This window comes from Phaseolus vulgaris, chromosome 3, assembly GCF_051622355.1.
Source record: "Phaseolus vulgaris cultivar YP4 chromosome 3, ASM5162235v1, whole genome shotgun sequence".
Lineage (NCBI taxonomy): Eukaryota > Viridiplantae > Streptophyta > Magnoliopsida > Fabales > Fabaceae > Phaseolus > Phaseolus vulgaris.
Genome location: NC_143500.1, coordinates 14928272 through 14951649, shown reverse-complemented (window position 1 = coordinate 14951649; position 23378 = coordinate 14928272). Strand labels below are relative to the sequence as shown.

Here is a 23378-nt window from a genome sequence, read left to right as displayed (position 1 = left end):
CGCTTCCTGCAGGCCTTGCATCATATCCATGACCTGCTGTGATGAGAATCATTCTCATCATGCTGCATGGTCATCTCACCGCTCTCAGCGTGCGTCGAGCTTTGCCTTGTTGTCCTCATTCTTGTAGTTTCTTGAAGAACTTCGACCTGTAACAGTGGTTCTTGAAAATCCTTCGGTGAAAACGAGCGGAATCGTGAACGAACGGTAGAAACTCAAGAAAACTGAGAAACAAACGGTAGGAACTGATCAAGACCGAAAAGAATCGGTAGAAACTAAGCCAAACTGAAGAACAATCGGTGAAAACTGGCAAACCACGAACAAACGGTAGAACTGAGCAAACTTCAATTACGAACAGCGAAAACTTGAGTAGGACCGAAAGCAATTGGTGGAACTGCATAAACTTAAAGATGAACGATGGATCTTGTAAGATTCTTGGAAAAATTCTCGAAAACTTCTACTGAACCTCTTAGCACTTACGGTGGGACTGATGTTTTAGATCGGCCCCACGGTGGGCGCCAAATGTTCCTGCCGGTTGACCAGAATGTGCTTCGTGCATAGCTGTGACTCGCGTATCAAGGACACCTTCGTCTTGGTTCCAGATCTTCACCCTACACCGCTGTGAGTACCTGAAAAGGAGAGAACAAAGGGCGCCCTCGCGGCCGTTTGCACTCCGACGATCAAGTTAGTAGGCAGAAAACACCATGCACCTCCGTATCAGAACACCGTAACTGCGATGTTCTGAAGGCGCGTAACTGTATTCTAACGAACTTCTCTCTGGTGCTCAAATCACTCGTGCGTACAGTGTGTAAGCGTGCAAATGATTAGAACGTACCTTACTAAGCTTTCAGAAAAGCTTATATACCTTGGGTGTTAGTGCTTACTGCCACGTGGCTTCTCTGACTTAAGTGCAATTCCACGTGGAAGGCCTTACGACGCTGTAACCCAACTTAGGGAAATCCCAACGCGTAAGTCTTCCTTCTTCGAAGTTCATCTGGCGCAAGGGGTGACTACCTGGGTGCCAACTCATGCGCCCCAGCCTCTAATCACTCGCCCTGGGAGTGTATCTGCCTTCCTCTCGTACCATGCACGTGGATTACCCCTGGGGTGTGGCCCTCTCTCGGGTCATATCTGTTCTAGGGATTTTCCAAAGGTGGTGCGGGTAGCCTCGTCCTACACCCCATGCATGAGTACTTCACGAATCAGATTACTCCCTGCCGGTACTGGGAATATGGCCTTGAAGCCACCTTTCTCTTCTCTTTATTACCGTTCTGAGGCACCGGGGCCCGAGGCCTCCTCGCCCGTACAGTGGCCTCTTATCGTGCCGCCCCCTCCACGGTCTTCCCTGCCCGTGGGTATCGAGGGGTGGCATCTGGGCAAAAGCACGCTCTTAGGACAATGAGTCGCCTTTGAGGTGGGAGACGTTTAAATCTGTCGACGCCTACACCTGGCGACGCCCACATCTGGCGACGCCCAAAGCGGTCAACGCTAACTCTCCTCCTTGGAGCCCCTTGGTGGGTCCCACCATATGTTTGACTTTGGTCAACGCCCGAGGACAGGTCGGTACAATATCAAAGGTTAGTATTAAGAAGTGAACTTTAAGTCTAACTAAACCTTATAAAACTTACTTATAAGGTGAAGTTTGCATCCACTTATATACTATGAAAAGTTCTTATATCTAGTCGATGTGGGATCTCCAATACACCCTCATGCCGAGACTTGCCAACTTGTGCGTGAGACTTTATATTATGGGTGGTCCGATAGTGGCCAAATACACTACAAGAAAATCATTAAATAGCAACCAACTTTAGAGACAAAAAATAATTAATGACTATATCGATTAAATTAGATACTAATTTAGAGACTAAAAAATTATTCGTATCTAAAGTGATTTTTATTATTAATAAAACATTATAAAATGGTTCCTAAAATTAGTTTCTATTTAATTGTTTTCTTGTAGTGATAGCGAGTAACCTGATAAGGCCAACAAACTATCGTTATGATAGGCTCTAAATGACTCTGATACCATATTAAGAAGTAAACTTTAAGCCTAACTCAACCTTGTAAATCGGGCTTATAAAGTAAGGTTTGCACCCACTTTTATACTATAAAAAGTCTTTGTCTTTAGTCGATGTGAGATCTCCAACAGTTAGACCTTCCCTAAATTCTTCAAAATAACATATGCTTTTGCATGATTTCCAGAATTAAAAGCTAGCAAATCAAATTCTTCCTATGAAACTTTTATGGACCACAATCGCAAGTTTATAATTGTTCTAGTTTTGTATCCAGGAATAGGAACATCATAAGCAACAACCAGTATATTTTCTCCTCCAACCCACGATTTACTTCCATTTGGCCCTGAAATAACTTCTCTATAGAATTTAACAGGATAAGAGACATCATTTCTCAAAATTTTCTAAGGACTTCCCATTTGCATAGAAACAAATCAGTCAAAAAATCATAAGAACTTCTAACTTGCTAATATAGCCACTGAATCACCCAAAAGAATAATAAAACAATTAAAGAACAATGCATGCCTAACCTAACATGAAAAGTAGCTTCAAGCCATTAACTATGTATCCGTGCGTATAAAGTATACCTCAAGCCAATTTTCAGCAAATTCGACTTGTCCATCCCTTGTAATATGTTGTTTGAATAAAACATACTTGTACCTAAGTCCATATCCCCATGCAAGGTAATTCAAAGTGGCCAAGTAATCAAGAAAGAAAGAAGCAAGTCGACCTAATCCCCTATTCCCAAGGGAAACATCTGGCTCATGTGGATTTCACATGAATTTTCATTCAAAATCATTGGTGAATTATAACATCTCAACCTCAAAGAAATCAAGTTGTGGTCATGAAGCAAACATACTATTTAAGAGAAATGGTGGTTGATTTGCCAACATCTTGTTGAGAAACCAACTCTATAAGAAATGAAAAACTTATTGTTACTTAATAAATATTTAATTGTAACATTAATACGTAATTGGAACATCAACATACCTTGGTCAACACATTGAAGCTCTTCAAAATCATAGTCTAACGTTGATGGTAAAAATGTATCTTTTAGCCAATCCTGTGTGAAAATAAGTGCCTCTACCTTTTGATATGATAAAGAACTACGATATGGATAAAACATTCTTCCTTTTGTGATAAACGCGGACTTAGATGCTATTGTAGAGACATGCATAACTAATAATTCTCTCGTTATGTTTGAAATGATTGAAAATCTACATGAATTATTTTTCCATCAATCTAGAACATTCAAATTTGTAATTATCAAACTCTTCCTCTAAATATGTTTTAAGCTCAAATTTGTTTGAATAGGTTAATCCTATTGTTTGCAAAACAATATTCCAACCATATGAATCATTCTTATAACTAGGTATCTATCATGTATTTGTTGTGTGTCATTTTCAACTCCCCATTTTTTACTTTTATATTCATCAAACAACAACTTCAAAGAAATATCCAATCTTGACTTTAACACACATTCATTATTTGTCTTTTTTGGATAAAAATTTGATGAATTGCAAAATTCATATATCTCATTTTGAATCTAGGATCTAAGACAACAACAATTAGCAACAATGTATTCAACTTGTTAGATTCACCCTAATATTTCTCATATTTCTTTCCCATTTTTCCAGCAATCTTATATGTAATACTACTTGCACTGTTGGAATTAAGCAAATGAATGATCTCACATCCCAAATTCCTACCACCTCTAACATGTACATATTACTAATAACATAAGAGATACCAAAGATGCGCACAGTAACTTGTTATAGATATTAAAAAGTTATAGATTAATAATACCTTTCTTGGTAATCCATTATTGTCATGTTGAAAGATTTACTATCAGAAATAAGAAGAAATCTGTTATTACAAAATAACAACGTATATAAGTTCTTGGATTCATGTTGATATATTAAAACAAAGATATGAGAAATAAGAATAGTTTTGGATTAAAGAATTTTCATACCGCATATGTATGGCTGTAACAATATGTTTCAAACATTTTCAAATATTCCTATGTAAACCACATTAGTAGTTGAATTACTGGTATTTCCATTATCATCCAAAATCAATATTTTCAACCCTTTCTTGGATTTTACTCTGGAAACAACAACATATAATTGTCCATGTGTAAACATTAGACGTGGTAGATATAAACCAACTTTATTAAGCGTTTGACCTTGCCTTTTATTTATTGTCTTAGCAAAGCACAAAGATATTGGGAATTGTCTTATCTGAAACTTAAGAGGCAGGTCTGATTCAGAACGAGTCAAGTTCATTCTAGGAATAAATATGTTATCACCAATATTTTTTCCAGTAATAACTTTAGCACCAATAACATTAACATCAGGACTGTTAATGCGGTAATTTACAAAACATATAAAGAGGCTTGCTATGCAATGGGGCTATTGGCAGAGGATAAAGCATTTACTGATGCCATTATAGAGGCCAACAACCTTGCTTTAGAAATTTAGTTGAGAAGATTGTTTGTTACAGTGTTACTCATGAATACTATGTCTAGATCCAATGAAGTTTGGAACAAAACTTGGAAGTTGTTATCAGATGACATTATATACCAAAAAAGAAAAGAGTTTAACCTACCAGGTATAAATTTTTGTTTTCCTCAAAGTTTATAAATACTTCTATGACATATTGTTTTTTTGCTAGGTCTTACAATTGAAGATACTCAAATACAAAACCTTTGTCATCTAAGTAGAAGACTTATTAATTTCAAATAGTAAATGTTAGTATTGAAGGCCTTAAACAACAAGGGGTGAATTGTTTTCAAATGTTTTTCAAATCTTTTGAAGGTATGAAGAAAGTCAAAGAAGAATCACACTCAAACGAATCAAAGAACACAAGATATAAAATAGTTTTAGTTGAATTCCAGAAATTCAACCGGTTGTTTCTGCGATTCAACCGATTGTTTTTATCAGCAGAGTGTAAAAACAACTAAAAACAGTTATACAAGAGTTAAGGGAGAGAAAGAATCACACAAGCAATTTTATACTGGTTCACTCTTATACCAAGAGCTACATCCAGTTCCCAGAAACCTCTAGGTATCCACTAAGTAATAAAAAACCAGATTACAAACACACAACCACCAAAGAACACACACTTCTTTTGGCACACCACAAACACACCATAGATCAGAACACCCTCTGACTTTGTGAACACCAGTACTTACAGAATTACAAATCAAGAAGAAATAGGATTGATCACACCTGGTACAAATCAAATCAAAGTACACAACAAGTCCTACTTAACTCTTAGAGAAATATCCAAAGCCTTAAGCAATCATGGAGAAAACTTGATTTCAAAAAACTGATCTTGTTACCTGATGTGAATGTAACTACAAGAACACATGATTCTTGACATTCTCAGGAACAACTTGAGCTGGATTTGAAAGGCACTTTACTTTAGAATTGGATCAATGTTCTAAATTCAAGAACTCACCAAAACTAAGCACCAACCAAGACTCATATGGAAGTCCATGTATTGTCAAATTGAATCAAAAACAAAAGGAAAGAAGAACAAGAATTAAAACTGGACAGAATTTAAAAGCTAGCTACTAAACCAAAACAGAATTAAGAACACAATGCTGGAAACACAAAATTAAACGGTAGAAAAAGAAGTAAACTCTAGGAATCAAAACTACCGAATGGAAAATTGAAGAAAAGGGAAGAAGAACACTTATAGAAGAAGATGCTTGCTGGATTTTGAGAATTGGAAGAAGCCATTCACGCCACTTGGAACCTTGAACCAAGATAAGTGATGGAGTGCCACCACTTGAAACTCACCATAGCTGACAAGATAAGGCAAAGAAGAGGAAGACTCAAAACTCACAATTTCTCTCCAAATTTGAGTATAGTCTCTCTACTATAAAATTCCAATATGAATTGTGAAGGACCTAAGCCCTCCTTTTATAGGACTAAGGGCTGGTTATTTACATAGCTTATTCCCTAAGCTACCCAAAAAACTCCTAAGATCACACCCCCCCTTACTAAGCTCACTCCCCAAGCTTCTAGAATTTGCTAAACTAAAGCCTAAAGATGCTTTTACAAAAGAGGTGTCTCATGTTTCCCTCTAAGCACCTTTCTAAACATTATTCTATATTATTTACAATTTAAAAGAAACTATAAAGAGAGATATTTAATATGAAGCCTATTATTTAAGAGTTTGTAGACTTCTTTATCTTTAGGCTTGATCTTCTCTTTGACTTCTTTTAATTTGTGAGAAGACTAGAAGGAAGAACTTCAAATGTGTAGGTGAAAATCCTCTTCCTTCATTAATAAAATCCTCTCCTAGTGGATATCCATCATACCTTAATGCTAAGAGCGTACAACAGAACATTTATACTCCAATTAGAAGTTGAAAACATTTATTCTAAAAGCCAAATCAGTTTCAACCCCCTGTATTTAGTTTGGTCCACTGCTGTTCTAGCTTCATCAACACTCATGTAACAACTTTTAGACATGGGTGTTGCTGCAACTTTACAGTTTTCCATCTCAAACTTTTTGAGAATCTCTTTGCTATACATAGATTGACATAGAGAAATGCCATCCTTAGTTTGCTTGTCTTGCAATCCAAAGAAGAAAGACAACTCACTCATCATTGACATCTCAATTTCCCCCTGCATGGCTGCCACAAACTCTTTACACAAGCTATCATTAGTAACACAAAAAATAATATCATCAACATATATTTGTACTAAAATAATAGCAGAATTAGACTTCTTAATAAAAAGAGTTTTATCAATTTTCCCTCGTTCATACCCATGACACAAAAGCAAATTGCTAAGCTTCTCATACCATTGTCTAGGAGCTTATTTCAGTCCATATAAAGCCTTTTTCAACTTATACACATGATTGGGAAGCATATGATCCTCAAATCCAGGTGGTTGTGATACATATACCTCTTCATTGATGATTCCATTAAAGAAGGCACTCTTTAATCCATTTGAAATAATTTGAACCCACTCATACAGGCAAAGGCAAACAACAACCTTACAGCCTCCAAACTAGCTACCGGAGCAAATGTCTCATCATAGTCAATTCCCTCTTCTTGGTTGTACCCTTTTGCAACTAGTTTAACTTTGTTCCTTGTGATCACTCCAGATTCGTCTAGCTTTTTCCTGAATACCACTTGGTTCCAATGATGTTCATCTAATCTGATCTAGGAACCAAAGTTCACACATCATTTTTGGTAAACTGGTTAGGCTCCTCATGCATAGTAGCAATCCAGCTTTCATCCTTAAGAGCTTCACTAATTGACTTAGGCTCAACTTGAGAGACAAAAACCATGTGTTTGCATTAGTTTGAGACAGTTCATCTGGTAGACACACCTTTCTGAATCTGCCCAATAATATTCTCCACAGACAGATCCCTGGGAATTCTCCATTCTTGAGGTAATTCATCTTGTTGTAGATATTCAACCGGTTGTTTTTCTAGACAATTCTCTATCTGCTCATCTTCCTCTGCAAGATTTCTTTGAGATTCTTTTTTTTGCATGGTTAGTTTCATAAAAAATGACATGTATAAACTCTTCTACAATCATGAGCCTTTTATTATATATTCTATAAGCATGACTAGATAAGGAATAGCGGAGAAAAATACCAACATCAACTTTCTCATCAAATTTTCCAAGACTTTCCTTACCATTATTCAAAACATAGCATTTTCATCCAAATACCTTTAGATGACCAATGTTTGGTTCCCTGCCATTGAATAACTCATATGAAGTCTTTTTCAAGATAGGTGTACTGGACCAAAGCGCTAGGCTCAATGTGTTGGGTTTAATAGTGCCAAAGTTCAAGAGGGGGGGGTGAATTGACCTTTTAAAACTTTCTCGCAGAAACAGTGTTTAACACAGTTTTACAGAAAATAAATCGATTTATGTGAAAATGAACAGATTTATTTCAGCACTGTTTTTGTTTGAAAAGCTTTTAATTCAGCAAGGTTAATCACAAGATTATGCAGTGAGAATTTCCAGCAGCACACACAAATATCATATTTGAAAAACAGTGAAACACAAAACAGCAAGCTTCAATTTCAAGCAAGTAATTAAGGTTCAATTGATAGCATGCTAATTAATTGAGTGACCTTTGCAAACAAGCTGTTCCAGTGGCTTTTAACAGACTATGAGTGTTCTTCTTGATGTCAAGCAATTTTCCAGAAATTAAGAACAATGAATCACAGAATAACAAGCTTTAACTTTAAGCAATTGTTTAAGGTTCAATTAATAGCATTGACAGTTTCTTGAGCAACCTATCACAGTCAATCTGTTCCAATGGCTTTTAGCAGATTATATATGTTTTTATCAGATTCAAACAACTTTTTCAGAAATCAAGAACAGTATGCACAGTGCCCAGAAAGAACAGATTTATTTTCAATTGAACAGATTTATTTCTTTGCTGTTTTATCAATTATGCAGAAACGAAATTGCAGAGAGTGAGAGAGAATGAACACAAGCAGTTATACTGGTTCACTCAACCTGAGCTACATCCAGTCTTCACCAACAACAGGTGGAAATCACTAACACACAGTACAACCAAGTACAATTCCCACTGTTCTTGAAACCTACAAGAACTTAGGTACTCTTGCTGAAAAAACCTATTTCAGCATACACACACACCCACTCTTCAAGAACACCTATCAAGAAGAGTGTTCAACCAAACTATTACAAGATAGAGATGTGAAACGACTACACCTGATTGAGGATACACAGATCTGCCTTAAACCAGTAGGCAAGATTGCTAGAACAGTAGTTGCACCTCACACCAAGCTTTTGGAACCAAACCAAGAACAAGCACTTTGTGATTTTTGAAATCTTTGAAGAACAAATGCTAATCCTTTGAAAACACTTAACTCTCTGCTGTCAAAACTTGTTTTTTGCAAATGTATGAACTGTTTGAATCGTTGTTAAGCTCAGAAACAAATTTGCATTTTATAGAAAGCCAGCTTATAACAGAATTTTGAAAAACAGTTAAAGCTGTTATAAAATGAACAGATTGAAAATAAAATAAACTGATTTATTTTCAAATGCAGTTAGAGAATCTGTTAAGTGAGGAGACTTAGTCAACCATTCTGGTGCTGAGATAAAACTGAAAAACGTTTAAGCTTGACATGGCACCAGAGGCAAAAATAATCTATTCATTTACAGATGAACAGATTTATTTTTCAAACCGAAAACAGAGAAAGTTTTAACAATTTAAAACTCAGTCGTTTTGAAAAGAAGAAGACTTAGTCAAAACACCTGATGCACAAAATCTAAGTTTTACAAGACTTTAGCCAAGGCATCAGTGAAAAAATGAATCTGTTTATTTAGAAAAGAACAGATTTATTTTTATGCAGTAAACGTGTCTTTGTGTAAAACATGTGAAAAACAGTTTAAGAAAACTTATGCTTGTTCTTATCACATGGCCAGTGGTTATGAGGTGAGTTACTCAGCAAAAAGCCCACTCTTAGACAACCTCTAAGCACTAACTAAGACATACTTAAAGCAAAGCAAAAATACATGAAAAGTACATGCAAGTCTTTATCAAACACTACATATAAGTCTTCATCAAACACAATCTTGAAGGGGCAGCAACCATCTTCAACAATCTCTCCCTGTTTGATGGAGACAAATCCCCATAGCTAACCTCATAGCATTGTTGCTTTAAGTACCTGCACTGCACCAGATTTTAAACCAGAAAAAAAACAGCAGTATTGCATAGCATAAGACATGGTTTTAAAGTGCAGAATTAACTCCCTGTTACAGCTAGCTTCACCTAGCATGGTGAGCTATTTTTACAGGTTTTAAACCAGAAAAAAAACAGCAGTATTGCATAGCATATGAATTGGTTTAAAGGTGCAGAATTAACTCCCTGTTACAGCTAGCTTCACCTAGCATGGTGAACTATTTTTCTCCCCCTTTGGATTCATCAAACAACATATAAGCATAGGGAATAAAGGGATATAAAGCAGAAACCACAATCATAATAGTTCAGAAACATAAAACCAAATTGTTCAGCATTACAGAAACTTGAAAACTGATAATGAAATCATTAAAAACAGAAAACTACTGATCCTTGTAGTAAAGCTCTGCAAGCTGTGCCTGAACTCCTTCAATCTGATTATCAAGGTGTTGGAACCTTGCATGAGTAGTCTCAAAGTGTGCCCTTTGTTCTGCAGACATGACATCAAGACGGTACAGCACTTGCCTCACAAACATAGACATTGGTTCTCCACGGTATTCTGGACTTTGATAGGCAACTATGGCATTTGCAGCAACTTCCTCATGTTCAGATTGGGCAGCAGGTGAGTCATCATCCATAGGAATAACTTCATCCTCATCCTCATGTTCTGCTTGAGTGTCCTTCTCCTTGAGAACCACCCACTTGTTTTCAATTTTGTGAAAACCCATTTTGGTGAGAGTTGAAGTATCAATCTCACTTACAGCTTTGATAGGGTCATTTCTCTCATTTGTAACATCAACACCAAAGTAATCAATTAATTTGGAAACAAGAATAGCATAGGGAAATCTGTAATCAGCCAACCTTTTTGACTTGAGCATGTGTTCATTGACAATGAACAACTAGTTTACCTTAATCTGGTTCATGATGCAATATAGGAGAATGAGATCCTCTTCATGTAAGACAGCATGGTTTGTCCCTCTTGGAATCAGTTGCCAAGCTATTATGTATGCAACTAGACGTGGAGTGAGGTTCAAATGCCCTGCATGGAACCTGTTTATACTCTCTGTAGGATTCCTCATGCAACTCTTATAATATTGCAGCTTGTTGAATTCTGAAATTCCACTGGTGTTTCCTTTCCCTACTTTCAGTCCAGCATATTTTATTCCAGCCACAGAATTCCACACCTCACTTGTGATCTTCATCTTGATTCCTTTCACATAAGAGACAACATTCTTCCCATCCAACGTGAGGTTAGTATAAAATACCTTAACCAAGTCAGGATAAACATTACCCGTTAATTCCAGCATCTTTTTCAGTTTCTGGTGCTTCAACACAACCCTTGTTTCTACCAGTTTTTCAGATTTCAGCCAGTTGAAATCCAGCACCTTGGGTATGTTGATCTGCTTCCTGCTTGTTTCATGAATGTAGGCATTGATGCCTTCTTCATTTCCAGCGAACCATCCTTCTAACACACCTTGAGAAGTGGTTTGCTTTCCCTTGCTTTTCTGTTTTTGTCTTGAAGACGAGGCCATGTTTGAACCTGAATTCTTTTCTTGATTTCAAATGGTGAGAATAAAAAGAGAATGGCCAATGTGGGTAGCAAGTATTCACACAGATTTATAGCAGAATAAATGGATTGATATGGCAGTTATGAGTGGATATGCATGAAGATATTATGCTCTGAATTTGTGCAGAGAATCTTTGAAAATATGCACCAAATATTTAGTGTCACGATGCATACACTCAAATTCTTATTGAGCACCCAAACCATCAAATCGGTTACATAACCATGACCAAAACCATCAAAGGTACAGAGGTTAATGCCCACTAAGTCAGTCAAGCAGTCAAAGATCAGAATTTCTCTTTCCTAGTCATCAATGTATATCAGTGCAGAAAATAAACACATTCAATTGCGAATAAACAGATTTAATTTTTCACTGCTAGGTACAATTGACATTTATAATACCCAATTCATTAAGCAGAAAATTAAACCTATCTTTAGCTAATGGTTTTGTGAACAAATCAGCAAGTTGTAAATCAGTACCAATGAACTTAATATCACATGTTCCATTAGATATGTGTTCCCTTAGAAAATGATGCCTTATTTCAATGTGTTTGGTTCTTGAATGCATGACAGGATTCTTGGTTAAGTTGATTGCACTTGTATTATCACACAGCAGAGGTATATGATTAAGTAAGATACCAAAATCATTCAATTGTTGTCTTAGCCATATAGTTTGAGCACAACAACTCCCTGCTGCAATGTATTCTGCTTCAGCAGTGGAAAGAGCTACACAAGCCTGCTTTTTGCATTGCCATGAGATCAAGCTTGATCCAAGCAAATGACAGGTTCCACTTGTGCTCTTCCTATCAATTTTGCAACCTGCAAAATCTGAATCAGAATATCCAATTAAGCTTAATGAAATATTACCTGGATACCACAAGCCAACTTCTTTAGTTCCTTGCAAATACTTCAAAATCCTTTTGACAGCATGGTAGTGTGATTCTTTAGGAGCAGATTGAAACCTTGCACACATGCAGACTGCAAACATTATATCTGGTCTGCTGGCAGTAAGATACAACAGTGATCCTATGAGTCCTCTGTATTTGGTTTCATCAACAGAAATTCCAGCTTCATCATGATCCAAATGACAGCTTGTTGAGAAGGGTGTGCTGATTGGTTTACACTTGTCCATTTCAAATTTCTTCAGCAGATCCTTGCAATACTTAGCTTGACTTAAGAAAATGCCATCCTTGAGTTGTTTGACCTGCAAGCCTAGAAAATAGTTCAACTCACCCATCATTGACATTTCAAACTCACTCTTCATGACTTTCACGAAAGCTTCACACAATTCTCCATTGTTTGATCCAAAAATGATGTCATCCACATATACTTGGACTAGAATTGAGTCATTTCCTTTCTTCTTAATGAACAAGGTCTTATCTGATGTGCCTCTGTCATAGCCTTGTGAGGTGAGAAAATCACTTAGCCTCTCATACCATTGCCTAGGAGCTTGCTTGAGTCCATAGAGAGCCTTTTGGAGTTTGAACACATATTCTGGATGTTGATGGTCTTCAAAACCTGGTGGTTGTGAGACAAATACCTCTTCATTTATATAACCATTTAGAAAGGCACTTTTCACGTCCATTTGGAATAGCTTGAACCCTTTGATGCATGAAAAAGCAAGTAGCAGTCTAACAGCTTCTAACCGAGCCACTGGTGCATATGTCTCATCATAGTCTATTCCTTCTTCTTGATTGTACCCTTTAGCTACAAGCCTAGCCTTGTTTCTGGTGATCACTCCATGCTCATCCATCTTGTTTCTAAATACCCATTTTGTTCCAATCACATTCATCTCAGGTATTCTAGGAACAAGAGTCTAGACCTCATTAAGAGCAAACTGATTCAGTTCCTCTTGCATAGCTAAAATCCAGTTGCTGTCCTTGAGAGCTTCCTTCAAATTCTTGGGTTCAACTTGAGATACAAAGGCCATTGCTTCACAGAAATTGTTCAAGGATTTTCTAGTTGACACTCCTTTCTCAATGTTCCCAATGACATTATCAAGGGTTAAGTCTCTTGGGGTTTTCCACTCTTTTGGCAAACCTGCAGCTGCAGTAGATTCTTGTATAGCATGTGTATCAGCAGTATCAAAATGAATCGATTCATTTTGATTTAAAACAGATTTAAATTCATTACTGTCAGGTTCATCGGCAGTTTTAGATATACTATGATCAGTTTCATCAAAAACAACATGCATTGATTCTTCTACTATGAGCAACCTTTTATTGAAGACTCTATATGCATGACCATTCAAAGCATAACCAATGTGCACACCTTCATCAGATTTAGCATCAAACTTACCAAGATTTTCTTTGCCATTATTCAATACAAAACATTTACACCCAAATACTCTAAGGTGGCTTACACTAGGTTTTCTGCCCTTATACAATTCATATGGGGTTTTCTTAAGAATTGGTCTTATTAAGGTCCTATTTAAGACATAACCTGCAGTATAAACAGCATCAGCCCAAAAATACTTAGGTAGCTTAGATTCATTTAACATAGTTCTAGCAAGTTCTTCTAGTGATCTATTTTTCCAGAATTTTTGCTAATCTCTTAAAGGCAGAATAAGCATCATGTTTATGTGCAAGAAATAAAGTCCATGTAAATCTAGAGTAATCATCCACAACAACTAAAGCATACAAATTTCCAGCCAAGCTAGCAACTCTAGATGGACGAAATAAGTCCATATGCAACACATCCAATGGATTTTTTGTAGAGACAATATCCTTTAACTTGAAAGAGGATTTGATTTGTTTACCTTTCACACAAGTATCACAAAGCTTTTTATCCTGAAATTTAATGTTAGGTAAACCAGAAACTAAATCTTTAGATTTCAATTTATTCAAGTGATTTGTGTGTATGTGAGCCAACCTCCTGTGCCACAACCAAGACTCATCACTTCTGGACAGCAAACACTCATTTGAAGAGTTAGTTTCCATGATATTCAACAGATAAATGTTATTCACTCTCTTACCAGTAAACAGTACCTTACTAGATGAATTACTTGAGATTGTGCAGCCATTTGACTCAAAATTCACTTTGTATCCTTTGTCACAAAGCTGACTTATGCTGAGAAGACTATGCTTGAGTCCTTCTACATACAGCACGTTCTCAATGGTTGTTGAGTTCCCTGTTCCAACAGTTCCTCTGCCCAAAATCCTCCCTCGGTTATTATCACCATAGGTTACATGTCCTTCTGCTTTGAGCTTTAAGCTGGTGAACTTTGTAAGATCTCCAGTCATATGCTTGGAACAGCCACTGTCCAAGTACCACTGGTTTTTCTTGCTTCCAATCTGCAAAACAGAATAAAAAATATACAAATGGTACCCTTTTCAGTATAGGGTCCAGCACAGATTAACACCTTCTCTTTGGTAGCCATTTAGCTAAGTTCTTAGGAACAAGATGCTTTCTAGCAATGCAAGTCCTAGATGTATGACCAGATTTCATGCAGTAAAAACAGGTTACATGAGATGCCTTTTTGCCACTGTTAAAAGCTGAAAAAACTGATTTTGCTGGAACAAAAAAACTTGAAAGCTTTTTGACATTGGTTGTATTTCCAAGGGTATAACCAAGTCCATTCTTATTGAAAACAGCATTCTGTGATCCAAGGAGAGACTCAAGGTTTTCTCTTCCCTTGGTGAAATTGGAAAGGGTTTTCAGCAAATATTCCACTTGTTTTTCCAATCTTTTGTAGTTTTCACAGTTTTTAATAGAGGCATGCAAGCAAGTCAGTTCAAGGCTTACCAAATCTGTTTTGGCCTTATGCAATTCTTCCTCAAGTGTTTTTATTTTAGGTGCAAGCACATTATTTACCTTTTGCAGCTTATTGCATATTACAGCTAGCCTATTGGCTTCATCATGTGTTTCCTTGAAGGCAGCAAGCAAATCATCATAGTTATCAGAATCAGCAGAAAAATTACTTACTGATTCAGAGCTTGACTCCTCATCCTTCATCATGAAGCACAAATTATTCTCCTCATCTTCTGTTGAAGAGCTGCTAGTTGAGGATATTTCATTTTCCTCCCATGAGATGTAGGCTCTTCTTCCTTTGTTCCTTTCAAATTTCTTGCTGGCAGATTTGTCCCTTGTTTGATTGTCTGGACAATCTGTTTTGATATGCCCTGTTTTGCCACATCCAAAGCAAGTATATTTAGAGGAATTTGAATCATTGGCTTTAGGATACCTTCTTTTCTGCTGGTTCCTATTTTTGCTTTTTTTCCTCAGGAATTTGCTGAATCTTTTTGTAAGAAGGCTGATTGTGTCATCATCTTCAGCATCTTCTTTTTCTTCCTTGATCTCATCCAATTCAGTTGCTTTCAGTGCAAGACCTTTGGGTTTTCTCTCTGTTGTTTCCTGCTCTTTAAGTCTTTTAAGCTCTAGCTCATGCTCCATCAGCTTTCCAAACAGTGCAGCAGTTCCTAATTTTGACAGATCACGGCTTTCAGAGATAGCTGTCACCTTTGGTTGCCAGCTTCTGTCGAGGCACTTCAATATCTTTATGTTGAGCTCCTCTCTGTCAAATTCTTTTCCCAAGCCAGTGAGGTGATTCACAATATGGGTGAATCTTTTCTGCACAGCTCATATTCTTGGATGAGTGCATGTTTCCTTGACCTTTTCACATCTTCAGTACCTTCATGAGTCACTTCTAAGACTTCCCACATCTCCTTAGCTGATTTACATTGGGATATCCTGAAGAACTCATCCATTGTCAATGTAGAGGTTATGATGTTCTTGGCCACAAGATCATGTTGAGCCTTCCTCCTTTCGGTCTCATTCCATTCTGATCTTGGCTTTTCCACTTGTTCATCCTTGACAACCTGCATTGGCACATAAGGTCCATTGACCACAGCTTCCCAAATTAATGCATCAATGGATTCCATAAAAATTCTCATTCTAACTTTCCAAAATGCATAATTCATTCCATTAAACATAGGTGGTCTATTAACAGCAGAACCTTCAGCAAAAAGCACATTGAACTCAGACATTATTACAAACAAACTTGATTAAAATACAAGTCCTAGCTCTTGATACCAATTGTTGGGTTTAATAGTGCCAAAGTTCAAGAGGGGGGGGTGAATTGACCTTTTAAAACTTTCTCGCAGAAACAGTGTTTAATACAGTTTTACAGAAAATAAATCGATTTATGTGAAAATGAACAGATTTATTTCAGCACTGTTTTTGTTTGAAAAGCTTTTAATTCAGCAAGGTTAATCACAAGATTATGCAGTGAGAATTTCCAGCAGCACACACAAATATCAGATTTGAAAAACAGTGAAACACAAAACAGCAAGCTTCAATTTCAAGCAAGTAATTAAGGTTCAATTGATAGCATGCTAATTAATTGAGTGACCTTTGCAAACAAGCTGTTCCAGTGGCTTTTAACAGACTATGAGTGTTCTTCTTGATGTCAAGCAATTTTCCAGAAATTAAGAACAATGAATCACAGAATAACAAGCTTTAACTTTAAGCAATTGTTTAAGGTTCAATTAATAGCATTGACAGTTTCTTGAGCAACCTATCACAGTCAATCTGTTCCAATGGCTTTTAGCAGATTATATATGTTTTTATCAGATTCAAACAACTTTTTCAGAAATCAAGAACAGTATGCACAGTGCCCAGAAAGAACAGATTTATTTTCAATTGAACAGATTTATTTCTTTGCTGTTTTATCAATTATGCAGAAACGAAATTGCAGAGAGTGAGAGAGAATGAACACAAGCAGTTATACTGGTTCACTCAACCTGAGCTACATCCAGTCTTCACCAACAACAGGTGGAAATCACTAACACACAGTACAACCAAGTACAATTCCCACTGTTCTTGAAACCTACAAGAACTTAGGTACTCTTGCTGAAAAAACCTATTTCAGCATACACACACACCCACTCTTCAAGAACACCTATCAAGAAGAGTGTTCAACCAAACTATTACAAGATAGAGATGTGAAACGACTACACCTGATTGAGGATACACAGATCTGCCTTAAACCAGTAGGCAAGATTGCTAGAACAGTAGCTGCACCTCACACCAAGCTTTTGGAACCAAACCAAGAACAAGCACTTTGTGATTTTTGAAATCTTTGAAGAACAAATGCTAATCCTTTGAAAACACTTAACTCTCTGCTGTCAAAACTTGTTTTTTGCAAATGTATGAACTGTTTGAATCGTTGTTAAGCTCAGAAACAAATTTGCATTTTATAGAAAGCCAGCTTATAACAGAATTTTGAAAAACAGTTAAAGCTGTTATAAAATGAACAGATTGAAAATAAAATAAACTGATTTATTTTCAAATGCAGTTAGAGAATCTGTTAAGTGAGGAGACTTAGTCAACCATTCTGGTGCTGAGATAAAACTGAAAAACGTTTAAGCTTGACATGGCACCAGAGGCAAAAATAATCTATTCATTTACAGATGAACAGATTTATTTTTCAAACCGAAAACAGAGAAAGTTTTAACAATTTAAAACTCAGTCGTTTTGAAAAGAAGAAGACTTAGTCAAAACACCTGATGCACAAAATCTAAGTTTTACAAGACTTTAGCCAAGGCATCAGTGAAAAAATGAATCTGTTTATTTAGAAAAGAACAGATTTATTTTTATGCAGTAAACGTGTCTTTGTGTAAAACATGTGAAAAACAGTTTAAGAAAACTTATGCTTGTTCTTATCACATGGCCAGTGGTTATGAGGTGAGTTACTCAGCAAAAAGCCCACTCTTAGACAACCTCTAAGCACTAACTAAGACATACTTAAAGCAAAGCAAAAATACATGAAAAGTACATGCAAGTCTTTATCAAACACTACATATAAGTCTTCATCAAACACAATCTTGAAGGGGCAGCAACCATCTTCAACACAATGTTCGGTGATCGGACATTGGCACCTGTGTCAAGCAGGCCAGCTCGGTGGTCTGGTCGTGACAATAGGCCACGAAAGTTGATGGAAGAGGCCCAAGGACAAGTCCAAATGCAAGCCCAACGAAGAGAAGATCCGGGCCTACCATTAGAGCCATGGCCAAGAAGATTCAAGAAAATTGGAATACTACTATTGATAGCAGGGAAACCTTCTTGTACATGTTTAAAATGCCATAACTCTAGTGTAGATTAGAATTTATTTTTTGTCAGAGTAGAATAAGAAATTTTATTTGTTATTTGTCCTTAGATGAAATTTGGTACCTAAAAACCAACCTAGGTTAAATTAGGGTTCCTTGAACACCTAATTTAACCAAGGTCGGTTATGAGTAAGCCATGGAGAAGAGTGCACATATTACATGTGCTAAAAACTTTCCATCACATGCTCCACGTGGTAACGTCCAATTAGGCGCCAAATTCAAAATGCAATTTCCATTTGAATTTAGTTTTCATTTCACTTGTATTTGGCTATTCCAATTTCGGCCCTCCAATGCTATAAAAGGAGGTGCTTGGCTCTCATTTTGCAAGATTTAATCTAGAGTGAATTGCTGCCAAAATTGTGCCAATTTTGCTCTTTGTCTCCTACCTCCCTAGGATAGACATTTTAGTCTTCATTCTTCACCTATTTCAAGTGAGATGAACTCACCATTCACTCTCCACACCTAGCATGCACCTTCAAGGAATCCAGCTCTCTATCCTTGTCCATAGCAATCCGTGAAGCTTTCGCCGCTCCTCCAAGAAAAACTTCAATCGAATTAAGGCATACTCCATCAAGTGGTATCATGAGCCTAGGTTCTTCAAGAGGTAAGTGTGCCTTTTTCTTTTCATTTTAATTTTGTGTTGTTCTTCATGATTTCGTGTTGTTCATCTTGTATCCTTGAATGTCTTGCTATTTTTGCATTTTAATTTTAATTTAGATAATGTTTGGATAAATCCAATCGGTGTAATGTGTTCAAATTGTTTGAGCTTCTAATGTCAATTTTGTGTAGGATTCCTTTGAATTTTGGTGTTGCTGTTTTAATTTTGCTAGATTTGAGTCTTTCTTGCAATTTTAATTGGTTCATATTGTTGTGTTTGAGTCATTTTAATTTTTGAATCCATATATGTTTTGTCAAGTCATGTGCATCCTAAATTGCCACCACTTCTATGTAGTACTTTTCTTGATAATTTTGGTTCATTGATTTTAATTTTGAGTCCAGATTTATAATTTTGTGTTTGATCCTTTGGTGCATTTTAATTTTTAGATTTGAGTTCATACTTGTGTGCTAGATCCACACAAGTTCCTATGCATCAACTCTATTGTGTTTTTAAAGTTTCTTAAAATTGTTTTTAATTCCAGATTAGGATTCTATATTCTATGTAGGCTGTTTCTGTTTAGGATTCTATATTCTATGTAGGCTGTTTCTGTTTATGAAATTAAAATTAGTTGGAGAAAAAATATGAAATTCTGGATCTAAACAGATTGAGGTGTTAGAAGAAAAGTGCAAAAAAAATTGAAGCAAAACTCGAAATAGAAAAAAAATGATAAATCAAATTCAAACAGTGTGCAATTATGGTGCAAAAAAAATGGTGAAGTGGCATCAGATTTGAAAATTTTATCATATTTAATTGATACACTCTTTTAGCATGATTCCAACACCAAAAGTTAGTTAAGATCTTGAGCTGTCTGTGGTTTAAAATTAAAATTAAAATTTAAAAGATCCAGCTCAACATAAATTTTTTAAGTCACGCATTTGAAACCTCAAAATTCCAGTAGTAGTGTTTTGGTTTTATTAATCCAATTCTAGTACCATTCATTAGGTTAATTTGTGTGCTATCGTTTTGTTGTGTACCTTATTTTGTTTGATTGTGAATTTTTGTTCAATTGCTCTTTCAAGTTGTCATATATCAACTCCTTTTGCTGTATTCCAATTTCAAATTGATTTTTGTTGCTTTAACTTTTGTTGATCTCATTTCTTGGTGGATAAGTAATTCAAAGGTGCATTGTTATGTTTGGAGCTAACATCTTTGGTGAGAGTTTTATTACTTAGTAGATGCTGATTTGAATTCTTAAAGTTGAATATCCTTGAGAGGTTGAGCAAGAGGACAACAACAAGTGAGCTAAAACACTTACACAAAGAAGGACTGCCAAAAAGAAAAGAAGGATTGCATAGAATAGGAATTTCTAAATTTTGTCAATTCAATTTTCTTTGAGTTGTAATTTGCAAAACCTTGAATAATTAGTGGATTAATTACACATTAGACGATGAGTGTGTCTTCAAGGTTCAAAGAGCCAAGAAGCCTCACCTTAGGAAATGCCTAGTTTACAAGCTTTTCTAGATAGCAATTTTTTCTATTAAGTGTTTTTATTGCTTTGTATTTGTTTGATTGCATTAAATTGTGTTTTCATTCTTGATTGTGCTCTAAGTGAATTACTTAGAGAAAGGTTTGTGAAAGTCTTGAAGGATAGAATCTGGCTAGGAAAAGCTTGGTACTTAAGTAATCCAGGGAATCTACCTACATTACTCCACTTATCTTTCTTTTGGTAAATTCCTTTTAACACATAACTTTAACCATGTCTTCTCATTCTCATCATTCTAGTGAAAGTGATAGAGATGTTGAATCAAGTGTTTTCAAGCTTTGAAGAATCCAAATTCTTTAAGTTTCATGGAAGGCTGGATGTACTTGTTGTTGCTGAGGTGTTCTAGAATAGGATCTGGGATAGATTATCTGTGTAAATCCACTATTGATTGAATCCAAAGCTTAAGTATTTTCAAACCTTTTGAATTGAAAGTGTTTTTCAAACTAAGTGAAAAACAACCTGTTGTTTTGTCGAAACAACCGATTGTTTAATACTTAGGTGTTTTGAGAAAGGTTGAAAACTGTTTTTGATGGTTGACTTGCTGTCAAACCAAAACAACCGATTGATTCGCACATTCAACCAATTGTTTGTTTTCAAACCATAACATAAAACTGTTTTGAGTGTTGACTAAGCTTTAAATGATTTTATAACTGAATGCGCTTCTGTTATAAATGCTTTACCAATCTTTTAAAGCTATAAAATGTTTGTTCAGCTTTTGTCACAAACAACAACTGAGATTTAATCATAGAAAAACATATTTGAGTTTTTCACTATTTTTTCTTTTCAAGACTTAAAGATTGCTTTGATCAAAGAGAGAGTGGAATAGGATTTCATCCTGTATTGATTTCAGATCATTCTATAACAAGTGTAATCCTTCTGTACTTTGTGTAAATTCTGGTGTGATAGGCCAAAAAGTGTTGTGTGCAATTGAGGTTGTCAAGATCAGCATTCTTGGTGGTGTATGTGCTGAGCCAAAGGAAGTGTGCGTCTTGAGGGGATCAAGGTCACTTCTTTGGTGGTGTGTGTAAGTAATCTAGGTTTGATTGCTTAGTGGATTCTCCCAATGGTTTCTGGGAAGACTGGATGTAGCTCTTGGTTTAAGAGTGAACCAGTATAAACTGTGTGTGCAATCTCTCTTTCCCTTAAACTCTTTAATTTCAGTTTGTATGTTTTAACTGGTATAAACAACCGATTGTTTATGTGAAACAACCCATTCTTTTTCTGGTGTTGTGCTACATTGCTTTGTGTTTTTGCCAAACTGAGTTCTGAATCAAGTTTTCTCAAAGGAATTTCATTCTAGACTAAAAAGTTTGCAAAAACCCTCTTTAAACTATTCACCCCCCCTCTAGTTTAAAGCCATACATTCTAACAATTGGCATCAAGAGCTTGGTTCTTGAAATTTATTCAAGTGTGATCCTAAAACTGTTTTTATATGGCTGATAGATTATTCTTTGGGGAGGTTGCTTCAATTAACAGACCACCTCTGTTTTGTGGTTTGAACTACCAATTTTGGAAAGTCATAATGAAAACCTTTGTGGAATCCCTTGACAAAGGAATTTGGGATGCAATTGAAAAGGGCCCTTTGTTCCAAAATTTGAAAAAGATGGATCTTCCATTGAAAAATCTTGGTCTCAATGGACTGATTCTGAAAGCAAGAAGGCCAAATTTGATTGCATTGCTAAAAGCATAAAAACTTCTGCCTTGAATTCAGATGAATTTTTCAGGGTCTCTCAATGCAAATCAGCAAAGGAGATGTGGGACACCTTGGAGGTAACTCATGAAGGTACCAATGAGGTGAAAAGAGCCAGAAAGCATACTCTAATTCAAGAGTATGAAATGTTTAGAATGCTCAAGGATGAGACTATTGCTGAAGTTCAAAAGAGGTTCACTCACATCATCAACCACCTCATGAGCCTTGAGAAAACCTTTGAAAAAGAAGAGCTAAACATCAAGATCCTCAAAAATGTCTTGATAGATCTTGGCAACCTAAGGTAACTGCTATATCTGAATCAAAAGATCTAACATCGTTGAGTATGACTTCTTTGTTTGGAAAGCTTAGGCAACATGAGTTGGAGATGAGTAGACTCAATGTTCAAGAAAGTGAAGACAAGCATGTGAGGAGCATTGCCTTAAAAGCTGTCAAGCACAGAAGCAAGCAAGAATCCAGTGATGAAAGTGATGAAGAGAAACTTAGCTTGCTATCTAGAAAGTTTAGAAAATTCTTGGAAAGGAACCGCAACACAGACATCAACAAAGAAAGGTATGGATACAAAAATTCCAATGATTTTAATTCCAATAACTATACTTGTTTTGGTTGTGGTGAGCAAGGGCACATAAAGGCAGATTGCCTAAATAAAGAAAGCAAGGAGAAGAAGTCAAGCTACAAAGAAAAGAAAGGAAAGTCAAAAGGGGCCTACATAGCTTGGGATGAGAATGAAGTCTCCTCATCAAGTGAAGAAGAAAAGGCAAATATATGCTTGATTGCAGAAGGAGATGATGAGTCATGTAGCTCAAGTGAAGTTAGTTCATGTTCTTCTCTAAATGCTGAAATTTATAGTAAATTGCTTGAAGCTTTTAAAGAAACACATGATGAAGCTAACCGATTGGTTCTTTCAAACAACCGATTAAAAGGGCTTAACAGCTGGCTTGAAAAGAGAGTTAAGGCACTTGAAGAAGAGCTGGAAAAATCAAAAAGTGATTTTGAAAATCTGAAAACTCATTGCAAAAACCCTTCTTGCAAGTGTGACACTCTCATTTGTGAAAATTGTGAAAATCTTGAAAAGAAAGTACATTATCTTATTAGTACTGTGGATAAGCTTTCAAAAGGAAAATCCAACTTTGAGAATGTCTTGGCATCTCAAAACTGTGTTTTTG

General features: G+C 36.1%; 1 protein-coding gene across 1 annotated transcript; it reads right to left on the bottom strand.

The window, feature by feature from the left end:
* Nucleotides 1-6396: 6396 nt before the first annotated feature.
* Nucleotides 6397-7415, bottom strand: LOC137839131 (uncharacterized). The gene is made up of 3 exons (XM_068648258.2): nt 7360-7415; nt 7021-7185; nt 6397-6679 (listed from the first exon to the last, which is right to left on the bottom strand). Exons 1-3 carry the CDS (start codon nt 7413-7415, stop codon nt 6397-6399), a joined length of 504 nt encoding a protein of 167 aa, XP_068504359.2.
* Between the last annotated feature and the right edge of the window lie 15963 nt (nt 7416-23378).